General features: G+C 42.4%; 1 protein-coding gene across 1 annotated transcript in view; it reads left to right on the top strand.

Annotated features, from left to right (window-relative positions):
* Positions 1–22,364, top strand: part of CLTRN (collectrin, amino acid transport regulator) — a 115,495-nt gene that overhangs the window by 76,953 nt on the left and 16,178 nt on the right. Inside the window, exons 3-4 of the mRNA XM_077299414.1 lie at positions 16,012–16,094; positions 17,162–17,278. Coding sequence (XP_077155529.1) covers positions 16,012–16,094; positions 17,162–17,278 — 200 coding nt within the window. The remainder of the gene's footprint in view (positions 1–16,011; positions 16,095–17,161; positions 17,279–22,364) is intronic.

Here is a 22,364-nt window from a genome sequence, read left to right as displayed (position 1 = left end):
TTGGGGTCATTCTTCCCTTTTCGCTGGTCATGTTGGGGGCAAGAAGACTCTCACCCTGATTTCTCGCCATTACTGGTGGCCTTCACTTCGGCAAGATGTCCTGGATTTCGTTGCCTCTTGTTCTTCATGTGCTAGAAACAAAGTTCCTCGACAGCTTCCTTCTGGACCTCTCCTTCCACTTCCTGTGCCCTCGGTTCCCTGGAGTCACATCGCTATGGATTTAATCACCGATTTGCCGAAATCTTCGAATTGTAGTGTCATTTTGGTGGTGGTAGATAGATTTTCCAAAATGGCTCACTTCATCTCTCTGCCTGGTTTACCTTCAGCTCCTGAGCTTGCTAAGGTCTTTCTTCATCAGATATTTCGGCTTCATGGATTCCCTCAGCATATCGTTTCCGACCGTGGAGTTCAATTTACCTCCCGTTTCTGGAGGGCTCTGTGTGGACTTATGAAGGTATCACTAAATTTTTCTTCTGCATACCATCCCCAGTCTAACGGTCAAGTGGAGCGGGTGAATCAAATTCTTACATCTTATCTTCGCCATTTTACTAATGCTCATCATGATGACTGGGTATCTCTTCTTCCTTGGGCGGAATTCGCTTATAATAACCATACTAGCGAATCTTCGTCTAAATCTCCTTTTTTCATTGTTTTTGGGCAACATCCCGGCATTCCTCTCCCTGTTTCCCCCACCTCAGGTGTACCGGCGGCAGATTCCTTGTCTGTGGAATTCTCCAAAATTTGGCAGGAGGCTAAGGAGGCGCTTCAGACAGCAGGTTTCAGAATGAAAAAGTATGCTGATAAAAGGCGTTTAGATGTTCCTCCGTATCGTCCTGGTGACAAGGTCTGGTTATCCTCTCGTTACATCAGACTCAAGATTCCCTCTCAAAAATTTGGCCCTCGTTACATCGGTCCCTTTGAGATTTCTAGCCAAATTAACAATGTAGCCTATAAGTTGAAGTTGCCCTCCTCGTTACGAATTCCTAACTCTTTTCATGTTTCACTTCTCAAACCCGCAATTTTTAATCATTTTCATTCTGCTCCGTCGCATTCGCATTTTCCTATTTCTTCCGATGCTGCTTTTGAGGTTAAGGATATTCTTGCTAGGAAATTTGTTAAGGGTAAGGCTTACTACTTGATCGATTGGAAGGGCTTTGGTCCCGAGGAGAGATCCTGGGAACCCCTGGAGAACATCAACGCACCTGTGATCTTAAAAAGATTCCTTTCCAGTTTTAAAGAGAGGGGGGGGGGTAAGAGAGGGGGTACTGTTACGCCGCCTTTTCATACTTACCTGTCCGACCGGCGCGCTCCCGATGCTCCCTTCTCTTCTCTGTCTTCCTGCTTTTCCGGCGCTCGTCCCTCCTGTGCTTCGCGCATGCGCAAACGCGCTCCTTTCGTTGCTGGGGCTGCTGGGAGGTCGTGTCCCTGCGGCTCCGCCTCCAATATGGCGGCGCCCGTCGGGTACTTCTTCCCAGCGCCTGCCCTGCTTAGACACCTTTGCGTCTATTGCGTTTGCTGGTTTACCGCCAGTAACCCCTTAGGTTCCTTGGCTCTGATCCGTGTTATCTCCGCAGTGTTCCTTACGTACTCTGCTTGCTGTCCCCTGCCTGTTCTGTGTTCCTGCTGTATCCTGCCTAGTCCTGTGTTCCTGCCGTATCCTGCCAAGTCCTGTGTTCCTGCCGTATCCTGCCAAGTGTCCCGTGCTCCTGCCTTGTTCTGCCAGTCCTGTGTTCCTGCCGTTCCCAGCCAGTCCGAAGGCTCCGTTGCCCTCCATCTCTCGAGTAACTGCATCTTATCGGTTAGTACCCTGTCTTTGCTGCTTCCACCATTTTAGTCACTTCTCTAGTCCCGTCTCCCCACTGCCTGTCGTTCTCTCTGTGCTCTAACTACAGTCGTCCCTTTGGCTCCGGCAGTTGCGGCTTCACCCTCCTTGGGCCTGTCCCTAACTCTCCCTGTACAGGGGGTGGCTTCATCTGGTCCACTCGTCCTCGGGGGCTCTGAAGCCGTGACCCAGAGGGTCCACTTCCTTAGACCTTATAGTATGTATGAGTTAGACCGGAGTCACATTAGCGTATAACATCATGCAAAGGAAGAGGGAGAGCTAGGGAGCACTACCAATGGGCGAGGAGCCAATTGCGACCTATAAGGTAAGTATAATAAGGGGTGCAGCTCAATGTATAGCAGCAGCATATACCAAACAAACAAGAAAAGAGACTATGCATATAGGGCGCACACCCAGAATACAACTAAGTTGAAAAAATACAAAAAATTATTTATTAATGAGGAAGACAGAAAACACCAATAAAAACATATTAAAATACAACCAACACACCAATGGTCCTATACAGAGTAAATATATGGAGACAGCTAAAGATACAATAATATATGGTGAGTCACGCCACCAACACACTGCTGGTACTTTCGTAAATGTAAGATACAAAGATGTAGCATAAATAGCACAACACATATGCACAAACGGTGACTTATGTGCACAATGGCTTATGTGCACAGAGCAAGGTAGCAGGTAAACTCTGGGCGTCCCCAGAGTACCATATAGTGCAGGAGTGCCCCTATATAAATGAAAAGGCTAATGCTAGCAAGGGGGCCTCGATAAGCCTACTAAATTGCAGCAAGAGGAGATAAGTGTAAATCCACTCAAAATAAAAAAAAAAAAGATTTGGGAGTTTAAATACCAAAAATAGTCCCTATAAAAGGCAACGCTACCAGTATCACAGAGGGTCGAGCCTGTTAAAGTGATATAGGGAGCGTATAAGATAAACTCGCCAACTCAAACCATCACAGTGGAAGGAAAAAGGGCAGACCAATGTCAGAGAAATAAGCCAAAAGACTAAATATGAGGGAACATCACCGTATCAGGCAGTCCAGAGTGTGGCGTCAGCCGTCATACAGTCAGAAGAGAATGGTCCCAGGACCCAAGTAGTGTGGGGAAAGCCCCACACGTATCGCTGCAGGATGCAGCTTCATCTGATGCCCTTTTTCCTTCCACTGTGATGGTTTGAGTTGGCGAGTTTATCTTATACGCTCCCTATATCACTTTAACAGGCTCGACCCTCTGTGATACTGGTAGCGTTGCCTTTTATAGGGACTATTTTTGGTATTTAAACTCCCAAATCTTTTTTTTTTTTTTGAGTGGATTTACACTTATCTCCTCTTGCTGCAATTTAGTAGGCTTATCGAGGCCCCCTTGCTAGCATTAGCCTTTTCATTTATATAGGGGCACTCCTGCACTATATGGTACTCTGGGGACGCCCAGAGTTTACCTGCTACCTTGCTCTGTTCACATAAGCCATTGTGCACATAAGTCACCGTTTGTGCATATGTGTTGTGCTATTTATGCTACGAAAGTACCAGCAGTGTGTTGGTGGCGTGACTCACCATATATTATTGTATCTTTAGCTGTCTCCATATATTACTCTGTATAGGACCATTGGTGTGTTGGTTGTATTTTAATATGTTTTTATTGGTGTTTTCTGTCTTCCTCATTAATAAATAATTTTTTGTATTTTTTCAACTTAATTGTATTCTGGGTGTGCGCCCTATATGCATAGTCTCTTTTCTTGTTTGTTTGGTATTAGCGTATAACATGGCCAAGTGCTACCCGTTGTTTTATCGGAGCTCAGTGCACTGACACTCGGATCACGCTCGCAGCAGGAGAGAATGTCATTACCATCTCGCATCAGATGCCATACGCTAATGTGATTCCAGCCTTATACATACTCCTAAATGCTTTTTCGTTTTCGCTCCCCTTCTTCCCAGAGCCATAATAACTTTGTGAGGGCTTGTTTTTTGCGGAACAAGTTGTACTTTTGAACAATACCCTTGGTTTTACCATAGAGTGTACGGGAAAAAAATTCCAAGTGTGGTGAAATTGCAAAAAAAGTGCAATTCTACAGTTGTTGTTTTTTTTTTACCATGTTCCTAAATGCCAAAACTGACCAGCCATTATGATTCTCCAGTTCGTTAAGAGTTCATAGACACCAAACATGTCTAGGTTCTTTTTTATCTAAGTGGTGAAAAAAAAAAAATGGTTTAAAAAAAATAAATAAATTAAAAAAGTGGCGCCTTTTTCTGAGACCTGTAGTGTCCCCATTTTTCGTGGTCTTGGGCTGGGTAAGGGCTTATTTTTTCCGCGCCAAGCTGACATTTTTATTGATACCATTTTGATGTAGACATGATCTTTTGATCCCCCATTATTGCATTTTATTGAAATGTAGCGGCTATCAAAAAAACGTAATTTTGACAGGGGGTTCATAGCAGTGACGTAATGCATTTATTTTTTATGTATGCAGCGTGATGAGGGCTATATACACCATGATGGGGGGCCATGTATACCCTGATGGGGATGGGGGGGCATGTATACCAGGATGGGGATGGGGGCAGGTATACCAAGATGGGGTGCCATGTACTATGTTATACTATGGGGCAGCTCATATCTGCAATTATTTTCTCATGCCGATTCGGAATGATGAAACAATCTTAGCATGTTGCGATTGCATCCGAGAATTAGATCGCACGCACCCATACAAGTCTATGAGTGCTTGTGAAACATAGGACTGCACTCGGATGTCATCATAGTGCAGTGCGATTCCCGCTGATGCCGGCAAAGGTGAAGTTGGAGAAACTACTTTCTCTGACTCCTCTGTACCTCTGCTGCGATTCTCTCATACGAGAAAATCGGAGCACAGAGCACTGACACTCGGCTAACGCTGACAACAGAGTTTGAGCCGAGTTTCATTAGCATATTACATCCGATGCTCTTGTATCAGATGCTATATGCTAATGTGACCCTGGCTTTAGACACAGATGCGTCCAGTGGAGCAAGTACAGCTGCTGCTGAAACCGTTCCATACACTCTCAATGACGGGTATATCGGTTATGGAACATTAAGTTATTAAATCATGAGGTAGGTTGTTTCATAGATTAATAGTTCTCATGATAGTGAAGTTTTGACATCTCTGGAGATGCACACGTGGTCAATATTGTTGGTACCCCTCGTTTAATGACAGAAAAACCCACAATGGTCACAGAAATAACTTGAATCTGACAAAAGTCATAAATAAAAGATCTATGAAAGTGAACAAATGAAAGTCAGACATTGCTTTTCAACCATGCTTCCACAGAATTTTTTAACAATAAAACTCATGAAATAGGCCTGGACAGAAATGATGGTACCCCCTGAAAATAATGTGACAAAAGGGAATCAGTGAGTTGACCTGTGTATAGGGCTACAGATACTCACTGTGCTGTTTGGTGACATGGTGTGTATCACATTCAACATGGACCAGAGGAAGCGAAGGAAAGAGTTGTCTCAGGAGATAAGAAAGAAAATTATAGACAAACATGTTAAAGGTAAAAGTTATAAGACCATCTCCAGCAGCTTGATGTTCCTGTGACTACTGTTGCACATATTATTCAGAAATTTAAGGTCCATGGGACTGTAACCAACCTCTCTGGATGTGGCCTGTTGTGAATTCCGCTCTTGGGCTCCCTCCGGTGGTTGTAAGTGGCACTTTTGTGAGTTCTGCTCTTGGGCTCCCTCCGGTGTATTTAAGTGGAACTGCTGCTCCTTGGATTTAGCAGTCAGCAGCTGCTTCCACTGATCGTTTATTCTGGCTCGGCTATTTATCCTGGCTCTATCCTTCAGCCTGTGCCAGTTGTCAATAGTTTCTGCATGGATTCACATCTCTCTTGGATTTCCCTGATATTCTGACCAGTTCAGCAAAGATAAGTCCTTGCTTTGTTCTTTTGCTTTCCACTTGTTGTGGACTTAATCGGTCAGCACATTCTATGTTTTTTCTAGTCCAGCTTGTCAGTATGGATTTATTCAGTTAAGCTGGAAGCTCTGGGAAGCAGATTTACCCTCCGCACCTTTAGTCAGGTGTGGAGATTTTTGTAAACTCTGTGGTGGATTTTTCTAGTTTTTAATACTGACCGCACAGTATTCTGTCCTGTTCTATCTATCTAGCTAGATTGGCCTCCTTTGCTACATCCTAGTTTCATTCTGTGTATGTCATTTCCCTCTCCACTCACAGTCAATATTTGTGGGGAGCTGTCTGTCCTTTGGGAATTTTCTCTGAGGCAAGATAGCTTTCCTGTTTCTATCTTTAGGGGTAGTTAGTCCTCCGGCTGTGACGAGGTGTCTAGGGAGTGACAGGAACATCCCACGGCTACTTCTAGTGTTGTGTTAAGCTCAGGAACTGCGGTCAGTACAGGTACCACCTCCTCCAGAGCACGTCCCATGTTGCTCCTAAACCACCAGTTCATAACAGTACAACTGGCCAAAAATGAATTAAATGCATCTCAAAAGAAGGAAAAAATAAAAATTCTGAGCCATTTTTTTTTCTGCAGTCTGTTTTGTCTCTTTTTTCCTCTTAATCTCTGGGTGGTTCAGGATTTTGGCGCTGGCATGGATGTTCAGGGTTTGTTTTCTCGTGTGGATCAACTTGCTGCAAGAGTACAGAGTATCCAAAATTATGTTGTCCAGACTCCAGCTTTAGAGCCTAAAATTCCTACTCCTGATTTGTTTTTTGGGGACAGATAGAAGTTTTTGAACTTTAAAAATAACTGCAAATTGTTTTTTGCTTTGAAACCCCGTTCCTCTGGTGATCCCATTCAGCAGGTTAAAATCGTCATCTCTCTGCTGCGTGGTCACCGTCAGGACTGGGCATTCTCCCTTGAATCAGGGGATCCGGCATTGCTTAATGTAGACGCATTTTTTCAAGCGCTCGGATTATTGTATGACGAACCTAATTCTGTGGATCATGCAGAAAAAACCTTGTTGGCCCTATGTCAGGGTCAGGAAGCGGCAGAATTATACTGCCAGAAATTTAGAAAATGGTCTGTGCTCACTAAATGGAATGAGGATGCTCTGGCAGCAATTTTCAGAAAGGGTCTTTCTGAAGCCCTTAAAGATGTTATGGTGGGGTTGCCCACGCCTGCTGGTTTGAGCGAATCTATGTCTCTAGCCATTCAGATTGATCGGCGCCTGCGCGAGCGCAAAGTTGTGCACCATATGGCAGTGTCCTCTGAGCGGAGTTCTGAGCCTATGCAATGTGATAGGATTTTGACTAGAGCAGAACGGCAGGGATTCAGACGTCAGAATGGGCTGTGTTTTTACTGTGGTGATTCTGCTCATGTTATTTCTGATTGCCCTAAGCGTACTAAGAGGGTCGCTAGGTCTGTTACCATCAGTACTGTACAGCCTAAATTTCTCTTATCTGTGACCCTGATTTGCTCATTATCGTCCTTTTCTGTCATGGCATTTGTGGATTCAGGCGCTACCCTGAACTTAATGGACTTGGAATTCGCCAGGCGCTGTGGTTTTTCCTTGCAGCCTTTGCAGAGCCCTATTCCTTTGAGGGGGTTTGATGCTACACCGTTGGCCAAGAATAAACCTCAGTATTTTACACAGCTGACCATGTGCATGGCTCCAGCACATCAGGAAGATTGCCGTTTTCTGGTGTTGCATAACTTGCATGATGTTGTTGTACTGGGTTTTCCATAGTTACAGGAACATAATCCGGTGCTGGATTAGAAATCTATGTCTGTGACTAGTTGGGGTTGTCAAGGGGTACATTGTGACGTTCCTTTGATGTCAATTTCCTCTTCCCCCTCTTCTGAAGTCCCTGAGTTTTTGTCGGATTTCCAGGATGTATTTGATGAGCCCAAGTCCAGTTCCCTTCCTCCACATAGGGACTGTGATTGTGCTATTAACTTGATTCCTGGCTGTAAGTTCCCTAAGGACCGACTTTTCAATCTGTCTGTGCCAGAGCATGCCGCCATGCGGAGTTAGGTCAAGGAGTCTTTGGAGAAGGGGCATATTCGGCCGTCTTCGTCACCATTGGAAGCGGGATTCTTTTTTTGTTGCCAAGAAGGATGGCTCCTTGAGACCCTGTATTGATTATCACCTTCTTAATAAGATCACGGTCAAATTCCAATACCCTTTACCTTTGCTTTCTGATTTGTTTGCTCGGATTAAGGGGGCTAGTTGGTTTACTAAGATTGACCTTCGAGGGGCATATAATCTTGTTCGTATTAAACAGGGTGACGAATGGAAAACTGCATTTAATACGCCCGAAGGCCATTTTGAATACCTTGTGATGCCTTTCGGGCTTTCTAATGCTCCTTCTGTATTTCAGTCCTTCATGCATGATATTTTCCGCAATTATCTTGATAAATTCATGATTGTGTATTTGGATGATATTTTTATTTTTTCCGATGATTGGGAGTCTCATGTGAAGCAGGTCAGGATGGTATTCCAGATCCTTCGTGATAATGCTTTATTTTTGAAGGGGTCTAAGTGCCTATTTGGAGTTCAGAAGGTCTCTTTTTTGGGTTTTATTTTTTCTCCCTCGTCTATAAAAATGGATCCTGTTAAGGTCCAAGCCATTCATGACTGGATTCAACCCACATCGGTGAAGAGCCTTCAGAAATTTTTGGGCTTTGCTAATTTTTATCGCCGTTTCATTGCCAACTTTTCCAGTGTAGTTAAGCCCCTGACCGATTTGATGAAGAAAGGCGCTGATGTGACGAATTGGTCTTCTGCGGCTGTTGAGGCCTTTCAGGAGCTTAAACGCCGATTTACTTCTGCCCCTGTGTTGCGTCAGCCGGATGTTTCTCTTCCTTATCAGGTTGAGGTTGACGCTTCTGAGGTTGGGGCAGGGGCCGTTTTGTCTCAGAGGAATTCTGATGGTTCTTTGATGAAACCGTGTGCTTTTTTTTCCAGAAAGTTTTCGCCTGCGGAGCGCAATTATGACGTTGGCAATCGGGAGTTGTTGGCTATGAAGTGGGCATTTGAGGAGTGGCGACATTGGCTTGAGGGAGCCAAGCACCGCGTTGTGGTCTTGACCGATCATAAGAATCTGATTTACCTCGAGTTGGCCAAGCGGCTGAACCCTAGACAGGCTCGATGGTTCCTGTTTTTCTCCCGTTTTGATTTTGTGTTCTCGTATCTTCCGGGATCTAAGAATGTTAAGGCTGATGCCCTCTCTAGGAGTTTTTTGCCTGATTCTCCTGGAGTCCTTGAGCCGGTTGGCATTCTTAAAGAAGGGGTGATTCTTTCTGCCATCTCCCCTGATTTGCGGCGGGTGCTTCAGGAATTTCAGGCTGATAAACCTGACCGCTGTCCAGTGGGGAAGCTGTTTGTTCCTGATAGATGGACTAGTAAGGTAATTTCTGAGGTTCATTGTTCAGTGTTGGCTGGTCATCCTGGGATTTTTGGTACCAGAGATTTGGTTGCTAGGTCCTTTTGGTGGCCTTCCTTGTCGCGGGATGTGCGTTCTTTTGTGCAGTCCTGTGGGACTTGTGCCCGGGCCAAGCCTTGCTGTTCCCGCGCTAGTGGGTTGCTTTTGCCTTTGCCGGTCCCTGAGAGGCCCTGGACGCATATTTCCATGGATTTTATTTCGGATCTTCCTGTTTCCCAGAAGATGTCTGTTATCTGGGTGGTTTGTGACCGGTTCTCTAAAATGGTCCATTTGGTACCTTTGCCTAAATTGCCTTCCTCCTCTGATTTGGTTCCATTGTTTTTTCAGCATGTGGTTCGTTTGCATGGCATTCCGGAGAATATTGTGTCTGACAGAGGTTCCCAGTTTGTTTCTAGGTTTTGGCGGGCCTTTTGTGCTAGGATGGGCATTGATTTGTCTTTCTCTTCGGCGTCCATCCTCAGACAAATGGCCAAACTGAGCAAACTAATCAGACCTTGGAAACCTATTTGAGATGCTTTGTGTCTGCTGATCAGGATGATTGGGTGGCTTTCTTGCCATTGGCCGAGTTTGCCCTTAATAATCGGGCTAGTTCGGCTACTTTGGTTTCGCCTTTCTTTTGTAATTTTGGTTTTCATTCTCGTTTTTCTTCAGGGCAGGTTGAGCCTTCTGATTGTCCTGGTGTGGATTCTGTGGTGGACAGGTTACAGCAGATTTGGACTCATGTTGTAGACAATTTGACGTTGTCTCAGGAAAAGGCTCAACGTTTTGCTAACCACCGTCGGTGTGTTGGTCCCCGGCTTCGGGTGGGGGATTTAGTCTGGTTATCTTCTCGTCATGTTCCTATGAAGGTTTCTTCCCCTAAGTTCAAACCTCGGTTTATTGGTCCTTATAAGATTTCTGAGATTATCAATCCGGTATCTTTTCGTTTGGCCCTTCCAGCCTCTTTTGCCATCCATAATGTTTTCCATAGATCTTTGTTGCGGAGATATGTGGTGCCCGTTGTTCCCTCGGTTGATCCTCCTGCCCCGGTGTTGGTTGAGGGGGAGTTGGAATATGTGGTGGAGAAAATTTTGGATTCTCGTTTTTCGAGGCGGAGGCTTCAGTATCTTGTCAAGTGGAAGGGTTATGGCCAGGAGGATTATTCTTGGGTTGTTGCCTCCGATGTCCATGCTGCCGATTTGGTTCGTGCCTTTCAATTGGCTCGTCCTGATCGGCCTGGGGGCTCTGGTGAGGGTTCGGTGACCCCTCCTCAAGGGGGGGGGTACTGTTGTGAATTCCGCTCTTGGGCTCCCTCCGGTGGTTGTAAGTGGCACTTTTGTGAGTTCTGCTCTTGGGCTCCCTCCGGTGGGTTTAATTGGAACTGCTGCTCCTTGGATTTAGCAGTCAGCTGCTGCTTCCACTGATCGTCTATTCTGGCTCGGCTATTTATCCTGGCTCTATCCTTCAGCCTGTGCCAGTTGTCAATGGTTCCTGCTTGGATTCACATCTCTCTTGGATTTCCCTGATATTCTGACCAGTTCAGCAAAGATAAGTCCTTGCTTTGTTCTTTTGCTTTCCACTTGTTGTGGACTTAATCGTTCAGCACATTCTATGTTGTTTCTAGTCCAGCTTGTCAGTATGGATTTATTCAGTTAAGCTGGAAGCTTTGGGAAGCAGATTTACCCTTCGCACCTTTAGTCAGGTGTGGAGATTTTTGTAAACTCTGTGGTGGATTTTTCTAGTTTTTAATACTGACCGCACAGTATTCTGTCCTGTTCTATCTATCTAGCTAGATTGGCCTCCTTTGCTACATCCTAGTTTCATTCTGTGTATGTCATTTCCCTCTCCACTCACAGTCAATATTTGTGGGGGGCTGTCTGTCCTTTGGGAATTTTCTCTGAGGCAAGATAGCTTTCCTGTTTCTATCTTTAGGGGTAGTTAGTCCTCCGGCTGTGACGAGGTGTCTAGGGAGTGACAGGAACTACGTAGTGACGGCTACTTCTAGTGTTGTGTTAAGCTCAGGAACTGCGGTCAGTACAGGTACCACCTCCTCCAGAGCACGTCCCATGCCCATGTTGCTCCTAAACCACCAGTTCATAACAGTGGCCGCAGGAGGAAAATTGATGATAAATCATAGAGACAGATAATGCGAATGGCAACAAAAGAGCCCAGAAAAACTTCTAAACAAATTAAAGGTGAACTTCAAGCTCAAGGAACATCCATGTCAGATCACACCATCCATCGTTGTATGAGCCAAAGTGGACTTCATGGGAGACGACCAAGGAGGACACCATTGTTGAAAAAAAAAAATCATAAAAAAGCCAGACTGGAATTTGCCAAGCTACATGTTGACAAGCCACAAAGCTTCTGGGAGAATGTCCTATGGACAGAAGAGACAAAAATGTAACTTTTTGGCAAAGCACATCAGCTCTATGTTCACAGACGGAAAAATGAAGCATATCAAGAAAAGATCACTATCCCTACTGTGAAACATGGAGGAGGCTCTGTTATGTTCTGGGGCTGCTTTGCTGCATCTGGCACAGGGTGTCTAGAATCTTTGCAGGGTACAATGAAATCTCAAGACCATCAAGGGATTCTAGAGAGAAATGTGCTGCCCAGTGTCAGAAAGCTTGGACTCAGTCCAGGTCATGGGTCGTGCAACAGGATAATGACCCAAAATACACAGCTAAAAACACCCAAGAATGGCTAAGAGGAAAACATTGGACTATTCTGAAGTGGCCTTCTGTGAGCCCTGACCTAAATCCTATTGAGCATCTTTGGAAAGAGCTGAAACATGCCATCTGGAAAAGGCAACCTTCAAACATGAGACAACTGGAGCAGTTTGCTCTTGATGAGTGGGCCAAAATACCTGTTGAGAGGTGCAGAAGTCATTGACAGTTACAGGAATCGTTTGATTGCAGTGATTGCGTCAAAAGGTTGTGCAACAAAATATTAAGTTAAGGGTACCATAATTTTTGTCCAGGCCTATTTCAGGGAGTTTTACTTTTTTTTTTTTTAAATTCTGTGGAAGCATGGTTAAAAAGCAATGTCTGACTTTCATTTTTCATTTTCATAGATCTTTTATTTATTATTACTTTTGTCAGATTCAAATTATTTCTGTGACCATTTCAGGTTTTTCTTTGATTAAAAGAGGGGTACCAACAATTTTTACCACGTGTGTATTATCTTTTTAGTGTGTTTTACATGAAACCACTTTTGACCATACTTTATGGAAGGGCCATTTTTGTACTGGAACAATGTAGTAATGTTCACACTTACGGTTGTGCTCAAAAGTTTACATACCCCGGCAGAATTTTTGCTTTCTTGGCCATTTTTCAGAGAATATGAATGATAACACCAAAACCTTTTCTCCACTCCTGGTTAGTGGTTGGGTGAATCCATTTATTGTCAAACTACTGTGTTTTCTCTTTTTAAATCATAATAACAACCCAAAACATCCAAACAATCCTGATCTAAAGTTCACATACCCCATTTCTTAATACTGTGGCTTTCTTCTGGTGACTCGACCATGCAGCCCATTTTTCTTCAAGTGCCTCCTTATTGTGCATCTTGAAACAGCCACACCGCTAGTTTTCAGAGAGTCCTGTATTTCAGCTGATGTTATTTGTGGGTTTTTCTTTGCATCCTGAACAATTTTCTTGGCAGTTGTGGAACGACATCTTTGTTGGTCTACCTGACCGTGGTTTTGTTTTTACAGAACCCCTGATTTTCCATTTGTTAATCACAGTTTGAGCGCTGCTGACTGGCATTATCAATTCCTTGGATATCTTTTTGTATCCCTTTCCTGTTTTATACTGTTCAACTACCTTTTCCTGTAGATCCGGTGACGAGTCTTTTGCTTTCCCCATGACTCACAATCCAGAAATGTCAGTGGCTGGATGAAAGATGCAAGAGTCTGTCTGGATCAAAGAAACTCGTTCAGCTTTTATGCACACACACTGATTACAAGCAAACAGGTCATAGGTGAGGATGTTACCTTTAGTAGCCATTCAAACCCATTTGTGTCAACTTCTGTGCATGTTATCCACATTTTAACCTCATCTGCCAAGTACATGCCCAAACACTAAGTTTATCCAAGTCAGCTTGTAACTAGACTGCATAGACTGCTTAGGGTACGTCACACAGTGCAATTTTGATCGCTACGACGGCACGATTCGTGACGTTCTAGCGATATCGTTACGATATCGTTGTGTCTGACACGCTACTGCGATCCGGATCCCCGCTGAGAATCGTACGTCGTAGCAGATTGTTTGAAACTTTCTTTCGTCGTCTAGTGTCCCGCTGTGGCGGCATGATTGCATCGTGTGACACAGGTCGTATACGATGTGCGCACAGTAACCAATGGCTTCTACATCGCAAATACGTCATGAAATTATCGCTCCAGCGCCGTGTATTGCAACGTGTGACCGCATTATACGACGCTGCAACGTCACGAATCGTGCCGTCGTAGCGATGAAAATGGCACTGTGTGACGGTACCCTAAGTTTGGTGTCATTTGCAAAAATAGAAACCTATTAATCGCATCTTCTGTATCATTAATAAATAGGTTGAATAACAGCAGACCCAGCACTAAACCTTGGGGTACACCACTTATAACTATGGATCATTTAGATTAGCAATTATTGACCATATTTTCAGGGAAGGGAACCGCGAAAAAACAAACTTTGCAGTCTGTTTCAAATTTGCCTGGGACAACATGGTGTCCCAATGCTCCTGGAAATAATGTTCTATGGACAGATATAGACATTTTTAGCACAAAAACATAAAGCTATGCCTAGAGGGAACAAAACAGGTGTGTAATTACTGTGTGTGAGCGGTTTGTCTTTGTATCTGAACTCTGAAGCCCAATGGGACCAAAAATGTCCCTCTAATATGTATGAGAAGACCAATACTATTAATGAATTGTGATAGAAGCCCTGTTTGGAGATTTTATGTTAGTTTTAATTTATGCCGTTGCAAAAGAATATAGCACACCAACACCAAAAAATCAACCCAATTGTGAATTATGGGGTAGGGAACATTATGCTTTGGGGCTTCTTTACTTTGAGGGAGGGGAATGTCGGGCCAGCCGTCCATACGTCAAGCAGAAGTGACATTGGGTGACCCAACAATGCAATGAACCAAAGCACACACCGCGTAAGTGCACTAAAGAATGGTTGAAAGAGAAGATTTTTGTTTCGGAACGACCTGATCTCAAGCCTATATAGATGCCGTGGCATTACATGAAGATTTCCCAGAAATATTTTCTGCAGAAGCAAAGAGTGAACGAATACAGCAGTCACCAGTCCCATCTTTGAACAATAAAATTTGTTTTATTTAATGCAAATAAAGGCACAGGACAGAAGAATCATGGATCAAAGAACCCAGAAACATTGCTATATGGTAATAGTGAGACATCGTACAAAATTCATGTTCAACATTGTGCTAATTACAAGAAATGTCCGGTGCTGGTGATTGATGTTAAAGGGGATCTACAGGTTTTTAAAGTTAAAGGTTCACTTACTTTTTCTCCTGCACTGTGGATGTTTGCACAAGGTGCTCAATAAAACATATAAACCTGTGTTATTTACTTATATTGATTTTCTTTTTCATTCGAACTCAGATAACATTCAGACCACAATTATTAGTAATCAATACAGTAATATAGACTATTCCAAAGTATTCACTTATTTGTTATGCAACTGTACAAGCAATGATAATATTGTCTAATAATTCTGTTCCAATATTTTTTTCATTTGAAATCTCCCTAAAAAAGTACTGTACACCATCATCCACATTGTATCCCTAAAAAATCAGACATAATTCAAGTGTTCTTAAGTCTTTCCGAATGAAAGCTGACAAATATGGCAAGTTGTCTCGATAGCTGTAGATATTTGTTTTGACCTCATGGCAAATGGTTAAAATGCAGACTTCAGTTCAGCTGCTCAGATTGATAAAGCTTGTATTCATTTGGAAAATCACAGGGACAAAGATATGTTTGTGACTCAGGATATTCACACCGGTTCATTCAAGGAAAACCAAATAGCATGGATGGTTTACAGCTCCCATTAAACATCTTGCAAAAAAAGTTTTAAGTATACAGATTTATTCCAAAAAAAGCAACTTCAATTAATTCAATGCAAATTTAATTTGTGTTAAATTTTTAGGAATTTGCTGATCCTGACAAATGTGATCAATACGTAATTCGCTTTTCTTGACTTGCCTAAACTGTCGCTGTCATTTTACACATTGCAGAATAAGGATATCATGACCTCACAAATGAGGCTTTCATAATGCTTGTATAAAAGCAGAGGCAGGGAATGCAGCAGCCATTTTGTGGTGAATCTGGAATGTGAGAGGGTATCACAGCTTATTCATACAGACAGAAACAGAAAGCTGTAAAATACTGAAGAGACTATATCAATAACGTGTGACAGCAGAGTGGTCCAGAACGGATACCATCTCTTTACCCCAAGCCATATATGTTTAGGTCACCGACATTGCTAATGCTGCATTTGCACTGAGTAGCTTTAAAGGGGTTGGATACAGTCATAGGAGACCTCAGAGTGTTATACATGTCTTTTAGGTCAATTGTCGGCTTTCCAGTATCTTCATGACAAATGATTCACAGCAAAACGAATATTTGTGAAAAATTTGATGAATCAGGCATAAAAATTATGTATTATGTATTACCATATATGCATAGAAGTTATACTGAGGATCCATGTGCAGAGATGAGCCAGATATGGTTGGTCATGTATTACAGTCCATACAATCTGTGACACCATTGCCTTTTCCTCTTTTACAGTATGCATGGAACGCTGATGAAGAGTTTCTCTTTAAAGCTATGATGGTATTTACCATGCGATCTCATGTGGACAATGCAATTCAGTAAGTTCCATGAATAGTTAATACAATAATGACTGTAATCTTTAAGGCCCCCATATACAGTCATGGCCAAAAGTTTTGGCACCATTGCAATTGTTCCAGAAAATGAAGTATTTCTCCCAGAAAATTATTGCAATTACACATGTTTTGTTATACACGCTTATTTCCTTTTGTGTGTATAGGGACAACACAAAAAAACAGGAAAAAAGGCAAATTGGGCATAATTTAACACAAAACCCCAAAAATAGGCCAGGCAAAATTGTTGACACCCTCAATATAAATTATACGCTCTCATACACTTGTATGGGTGCATGCCATCTGATTAGCGAATCCACTCGCAGCATGCTGTGATTGTTTTTCTCATTCCGAACTGGCATGAGAAAAAAGGTACATATCTTCAGTGCCCCATAAAATAACATTGGTCCGAGTGCTATCCAATAAAACATCAGATAGCACTCTTCTGATGTATAAGCTTGTGTGAGCGAGCCCTTAGGAGCATGACTTATTGCTAAATGTAAACCCGCAAACCTCAAATAGATTTCCCCACCACACAGATGAGCTTCTAATGTACCATATAGTGAAGATCATCACCACTTGTTATTTTTTCTTTTTTAGTTTTGATTAATCTTTAATTTAAAGGGACTCTGTCATCCCCTGGATGAATTTAAGCTATTACTATGGGCATACAGGTAATAGAATGGTAAACCAGTCTTACCTGTATGCCTCATAGCTGCGGTCTAAATGTTGATAAAAGCAGTTTTATGGTAATGATGTCTTCCAGGCTCCGGGGCGTATGGTGCCTGGAAGGAATCCCTGCTTTCTCTGTTCAGTTGCTGCACGGTAATTCCATTCTGTTACCTGTATGCCCATAGTAATAGCTTAAATTCATCCAGGGGGTGACAGATTCCCTTTAAGGCTTTACATTATTCCCCTCAACTTCATTGTATATCCATCCTAAATTTAAACAGAATGAAAACACATCAATAAATAACATGTAAAAGACCTCGCTACAATAAGATGAATTTGAGATACCACTGACTGAGTTCACTAAGCTATCTTTTTATACACAGGATTTCAAATGTTTTGATCTGCAACGTGACTCCAAGAGTGTCCTTCTGGTTTGTGGTTACAACCCCATCAAACATCTCAGAACCTCTACAAAACGCAGAAGTGAAGAATGCTATAAGGTAGATGCTGAATAAATCACCGGTGAATGCATCTTGTTGCATCGCAACCTTTACCTATCTACCTATCACATAAAAATCTATTTTTCTTTTATTTGTTCTGTAATGTACAGTTTATCAAAAGACATGAATATTGCTATCTTGGACACTAGGGCCCCAAGTCATTAAGACCGTCAGTTCTCTCGACTGTCTTGATTAGGGAAATGTTACAGAATAGCACACCTAGTTATGAATTAGACAAACCGTGGCATCACGCCCCAACCCCCCAACCCAGCTCTGCCAATGTTGACCGAGCTGGGAGAAAGTAGCATAAGTGGCGCCAAAACTCCAGAATTTTGGCACTAAAACTTTGATGAATCAGGCCCTAGATGTTACACGTCGGCCATTGTTATTTATTTCCGATTCTCTTTCTGCACTGGAACTCATGTGGCAAAACATGCTCATAATGCAAGAGGAGGAATGTTGATATTATGTGCTAGGAGACTGCGTATGTCAGAACTATACCCAGATGAAGGTAATAGTGGTGGATATATCTTGGTCTGAGTGAAGAAATATTGTAATCATCAGATGGCTCTCGTCTCGTCTAAATGAAGCAGGTTTTCCATTGTTGTTTTTAGGTACTGAATACTTTTTAGAATACACACAGATCAGCTGACTTGCTATTCTCTGGATTTAGGCTGAACATTCTCACTTGATTAATATTAATTTTGGGTAGGACTGACCATCTATTGTAAGCAGGGATTCCCAAAGGCAGATTCAGGGGAGAAATGAGGAGTGAACAAGCAGATTGTTGTATTTTACCTTGACTGATTTTTTTATTCTCTGGCAAGATAAACGGTTTTCAGAGGGGACAGCAGCTTCTTCCCATGCATGATCGGTCAAAACGATCATGCATACGTATGGTTGCATTAAGGAGAAATACATGTTGTCATCCAGCAACAATCTAAAGTGCGTGGTTATGAATCTATTTTAAAGGATGATAAGAAAATAATGAAGACATTGTAATCCAGCACCAATATACAGGTGCTTCTCACTGAATTAGAATATCAACAAAAAGTGAATTTATTTCAGTTCTTCAATACAAAAAGTGAAACTCATATATTATATAGAGTCATTGCAAACAGAGTGATCTATTTCAAGTGTTTATTTCTGTTAATGTCGATGATTATGGCTTACAGCCAAAGAAAACCCAAAAGTCATTATCTCAGTAAATTAGAATACTTTATAACACCAGCTTGAAAGATTATTTTAAAATTCAAAATGCTGGCCTACTGAAATGTATGTTCAGTAGTGATGAGCGAGTGTACTCGTTGCTCGGTTTTCCCAAGCACACTCGGGTGACCTCCGAGTATTTGTTAGTGTTCGGAGATTTAGTTTTCATCACGGCAGCTGAGTGATTTACAGCTATTAGCCAGGCTGAGTACATGTGGGGGTTGCCTGGTTGCTAGGTAATCCCCACATGTAATCAAGCTGGCTAATAGCTGTAAATCATGCTGCTGAGGCGATGAAAACGTAATCTCCGAGCAGTGATAAATACTCAGAGACCACCCGAGCGTGCTGGGGAAAACCTGAGCTACGAGTACGCTCGCTCATCACTAATGTTCAGTAAATGCACTCAATACTTGGTTGGGGCTCTTTTTGCATCAATTACTGCATCAATGCAGCGTGGCATGGAGGGGATCAGCCTGTGGCACTGCTGAGGTGTTATGGAAGCCCAGGTTGCTTTGGTAGCAGCCTTCAGCTCGTCTGTATTGTTCGGTCTGGTGTCTCTCATCTTCCTGTTGACAATACTACATTCTCTATGGGGTTAAGGTCAGGCGAGTTTGCTGGCCAATCAAGCACAGTGATATTGTTGTTTTTAAACCAGGTATTGGTACTTTTGGCAGTGTGGACAGGTGCCAAGTCCTGCTGGAGAATGACATTTCCATCTCCAAAATGATTGTCGGCAGAGGGAAGCATGAAGTGTTCAAAAATTTCCTGGTAGATGGCTGCACTGACTTTGGTCTTGATAAACACAGTGGACCTACACTAGCAGATGACATGGCTCCCCAAACCATCACTGATTGTGGAAACTTCACACTAGACCTCCAGCAGCTTGGATTGTGGCCTCCACTCTTCCTCCAGACTCTGGGACTTTGATTTCCAAATTAAATGTAAAATGTTCTTTTATCTGAAAACCACACCTTAGACCATTGAGCAACCATCCAGTTCTTTTTCTCCTTGGCCCAGGTAAGACGCTTCTGGAGTTGTCTTTTGGTCATGAGTGGCTTGACACAAGGAATGCGACACTTGTAGCCCATGTCCTGGATACGTCTGTGTGTGGTGGCTCTTGAAGGAATGACTCCAGCTGCAGTCCACTCCTTGTGAATCTCCCCAAAATTCTTGAATGGCCTTTTCTTAACAATCCTTTCAAGGCTGCGGTTATCCCAGTTGCTTGTGCACCTTTTTCTACGATACTTCTTCCTTCCACTCAATTTTCCATTAATATGCTTGGATACAGCACTCTGTGAACAGCCAGCTTCTGTAGCAATGACCTTTTGTGGCTTACCCTCCTTGTGGAGTGTGTCAGTGACTGCCTTCTGGACATCTGACAAGTCAGTAGTTTTCCCCATGATTGCGGAGCCTACTGAAACAGACTAAGGGACCTTTTTAAATGCTTAAGAAGCCTTTGCAGGTGTTTTTTGTTAATTACTATAATTTACTGAGATAATGATTTTTGGGTTTTCAATGGCTGTAAGCCATAACCATCTACATTAACAGAAATAAACACTTTAAATAGATCACTCTGTTTGAAATGACTCTATATAATATACGAGTTTCACTTTTTGTGTTGAAGAACTGAAATAAATTAACTTTTTGATGATATTCTATTTTTGTGGGCAGCACCTGTAGGAGTAAAAATTAAGTTTATTTCTTGCCCATTAAAAAAGACAAACAAATAAAAATATGTGTTATTTTGCACCTTCAATAAAGGTCTTTTTGCAACTGTAGACCAGTGTAGTGGATTAAGCGCCCACCAACTCCCAATTTTCCAGTGTTACAACTTCTACTCATCTGTTTACCCTACCCTTCCCCGGGATATCGGTGGGAAGAGGTCTGGCAGCCCACTGTTCCCTTCCATGTATTTTGGATATTATGCTCCTAGCATATCTTCATCAGATGAGAGTTTTTGACTCTGTTTCCATCCTTTTCCAATCTTGGTGGCTCACTAGGAAGCGCTTTCTTTTTTCCTTTTCATTAGTTGATCACTAATCATAGCAGTACAGAAGTGAAAATACTTTCTTATATACAGATGTGCACAACGAAACAAAAAGATGTCACACATATACTATAGGTGGGATATAATCAAATAATATATACAACTAATACAGAAATGTTTATACAGTCATGGGCGAAAGTGTTGTCACCCTTGAAAAGTTTCCAGAAAATGAAGTATTTCTCCCAGAAAACTGTTGCAGTCGCACATGTTTTATTATACTTGTTTATTTCCTTTGTGTGTATTGGAACAACACAAAAAAACAGAGGAAAAAAATTCAAATTGAATATCATTTCAGACAAAACCAAAAATGAGCCGGACAAAATTGGCACCTTCCAAAATTGTGGGTAATAACCTTTGTTTCAAGCACGTGATGCTCGTTCACGCTCACGTATAGAAAGTAGCAGGTGTGGACAATGTGAAAATCATATCTGTAACCAGATAAAAAGGGACAAAGTTGACTCAATCTTTGCATTGTGTGTCTGTGTATGCCACACTAAGTATGGAGAACAGAAAGAGAAGAGAACTGTCTGAGGAGATGAGAACCAAAGATGAGAACTCATTACTAAGCCGTGGGCTTGATATCACCAGACAATACAAAAGTGACAAAACCCCACAAATATGAACCCCACTTGCCACCGCTACAGAGCAAGTGGGAATAGCCGGGCAAAGCGCCAGAATTGGCGCATCTAATAGATATGCTGTTTCTGGGAAGCTGCGGGCTGCTATTTTTAGGCTGGGGGGACTATATCAATGGCCCTTTACCAGCCTGAGAATAGCAGCCCCTAGCCCCTAGCCTTAGCAAGGCTGGTTGTCAAAATTGGGGGGGACCCCATGCCGTTTTTTTTAAATTATTTATTTAAATAAAAAAACAGCGTGGGGACCCTTCTATTCTTGATAATATAAACCTAAAAGAAGTCACCATGACCAGAAGGGACCCACCCCTTAGGTCTAAACCATCATACTATTCTATTCTTGATAACCAGCCTTGTTGAAGCTGACAGCTGAGGGTTGCAGCCTCCAGCTGTGAATTTTGCCTGACTGGTTATAGAAAATAGAGGGGAACCCACTCTGTTTTTTTTTTAAATTATTTATTTATTTACAGCGCAGGAGACGGCTGATGAATACTCCCATCAGCCGCTCCTGCTGTCACTGTGGAAATTGACAGACTGCACTAGGATGACCTCCGATTTCCACAGACTGACAAAATGGAGGAGATGAAGGATTATTTTCTCCATCATCTCCTCTTCTGAGAGAATTGGATCACGCTCTGGTCAAACTCAGATTTAGCTGATAAGATATATTACAAAGTTGCTTATTTTCATGTGTACTACTGTTTTTTTAAATGAAAATTAAAACGACGGTTACGCTTTAAGTGAATGACTGTCCATATAATGCATGGATGGGTTGAGGCTATCAGAACGGGAGAATCTTTTAGACCACCCTCTGGCTTGTATGGCATCTGTACTGGAGATGTCTTAATGGGACAACCTCTGTAAGGCTTCATTCAGACATCAGTGTTGCACTTACATGTTCGTTTTTCATGGATACAAAATGTGCCCATTATAGTCTATAGAGCTGTTCACATGTCCGTGATTTTTCACAGACCATGTGTCCATGTAAAACTCACGTAGACCTGTCGGGTTTTTGTATCAAGGATGGAAAGTGCCTGTACAAGTCTATGGGTCAGTGGAAAAAAACATAGAGAACATGGATGACATCAGTGTACAATCCGTGTGCTGTCCGTATTTAACATTGTTAAAGTATAGGAGAAGCTTTATAATTGATTTATTTATCCATACATGGAAAATACTAATGACACACTGACCAAAC

This window comes from Ranitomeya variabilis, chromosome 3 (genome assembly GCF_051348905.1).
Source record: "Ranitomeya variabilis isolate aRanVar5 chromosome 3, aRanVar5.hap1, whole genome shotgun sequence".
NCBI classification, from domain to species: domain Eukaryota; kingdom Metazoa; phylum Chordata; class Amphibia; order Anura; family Dendrobatidae; genus Ranitomeya; species Ranitomeya variabilis.
The sequence above is the reverse complement of the archived record's forward strand: the minus strand, read 5'-3'. Positions and strand labels throughout refer to the sequence as shown.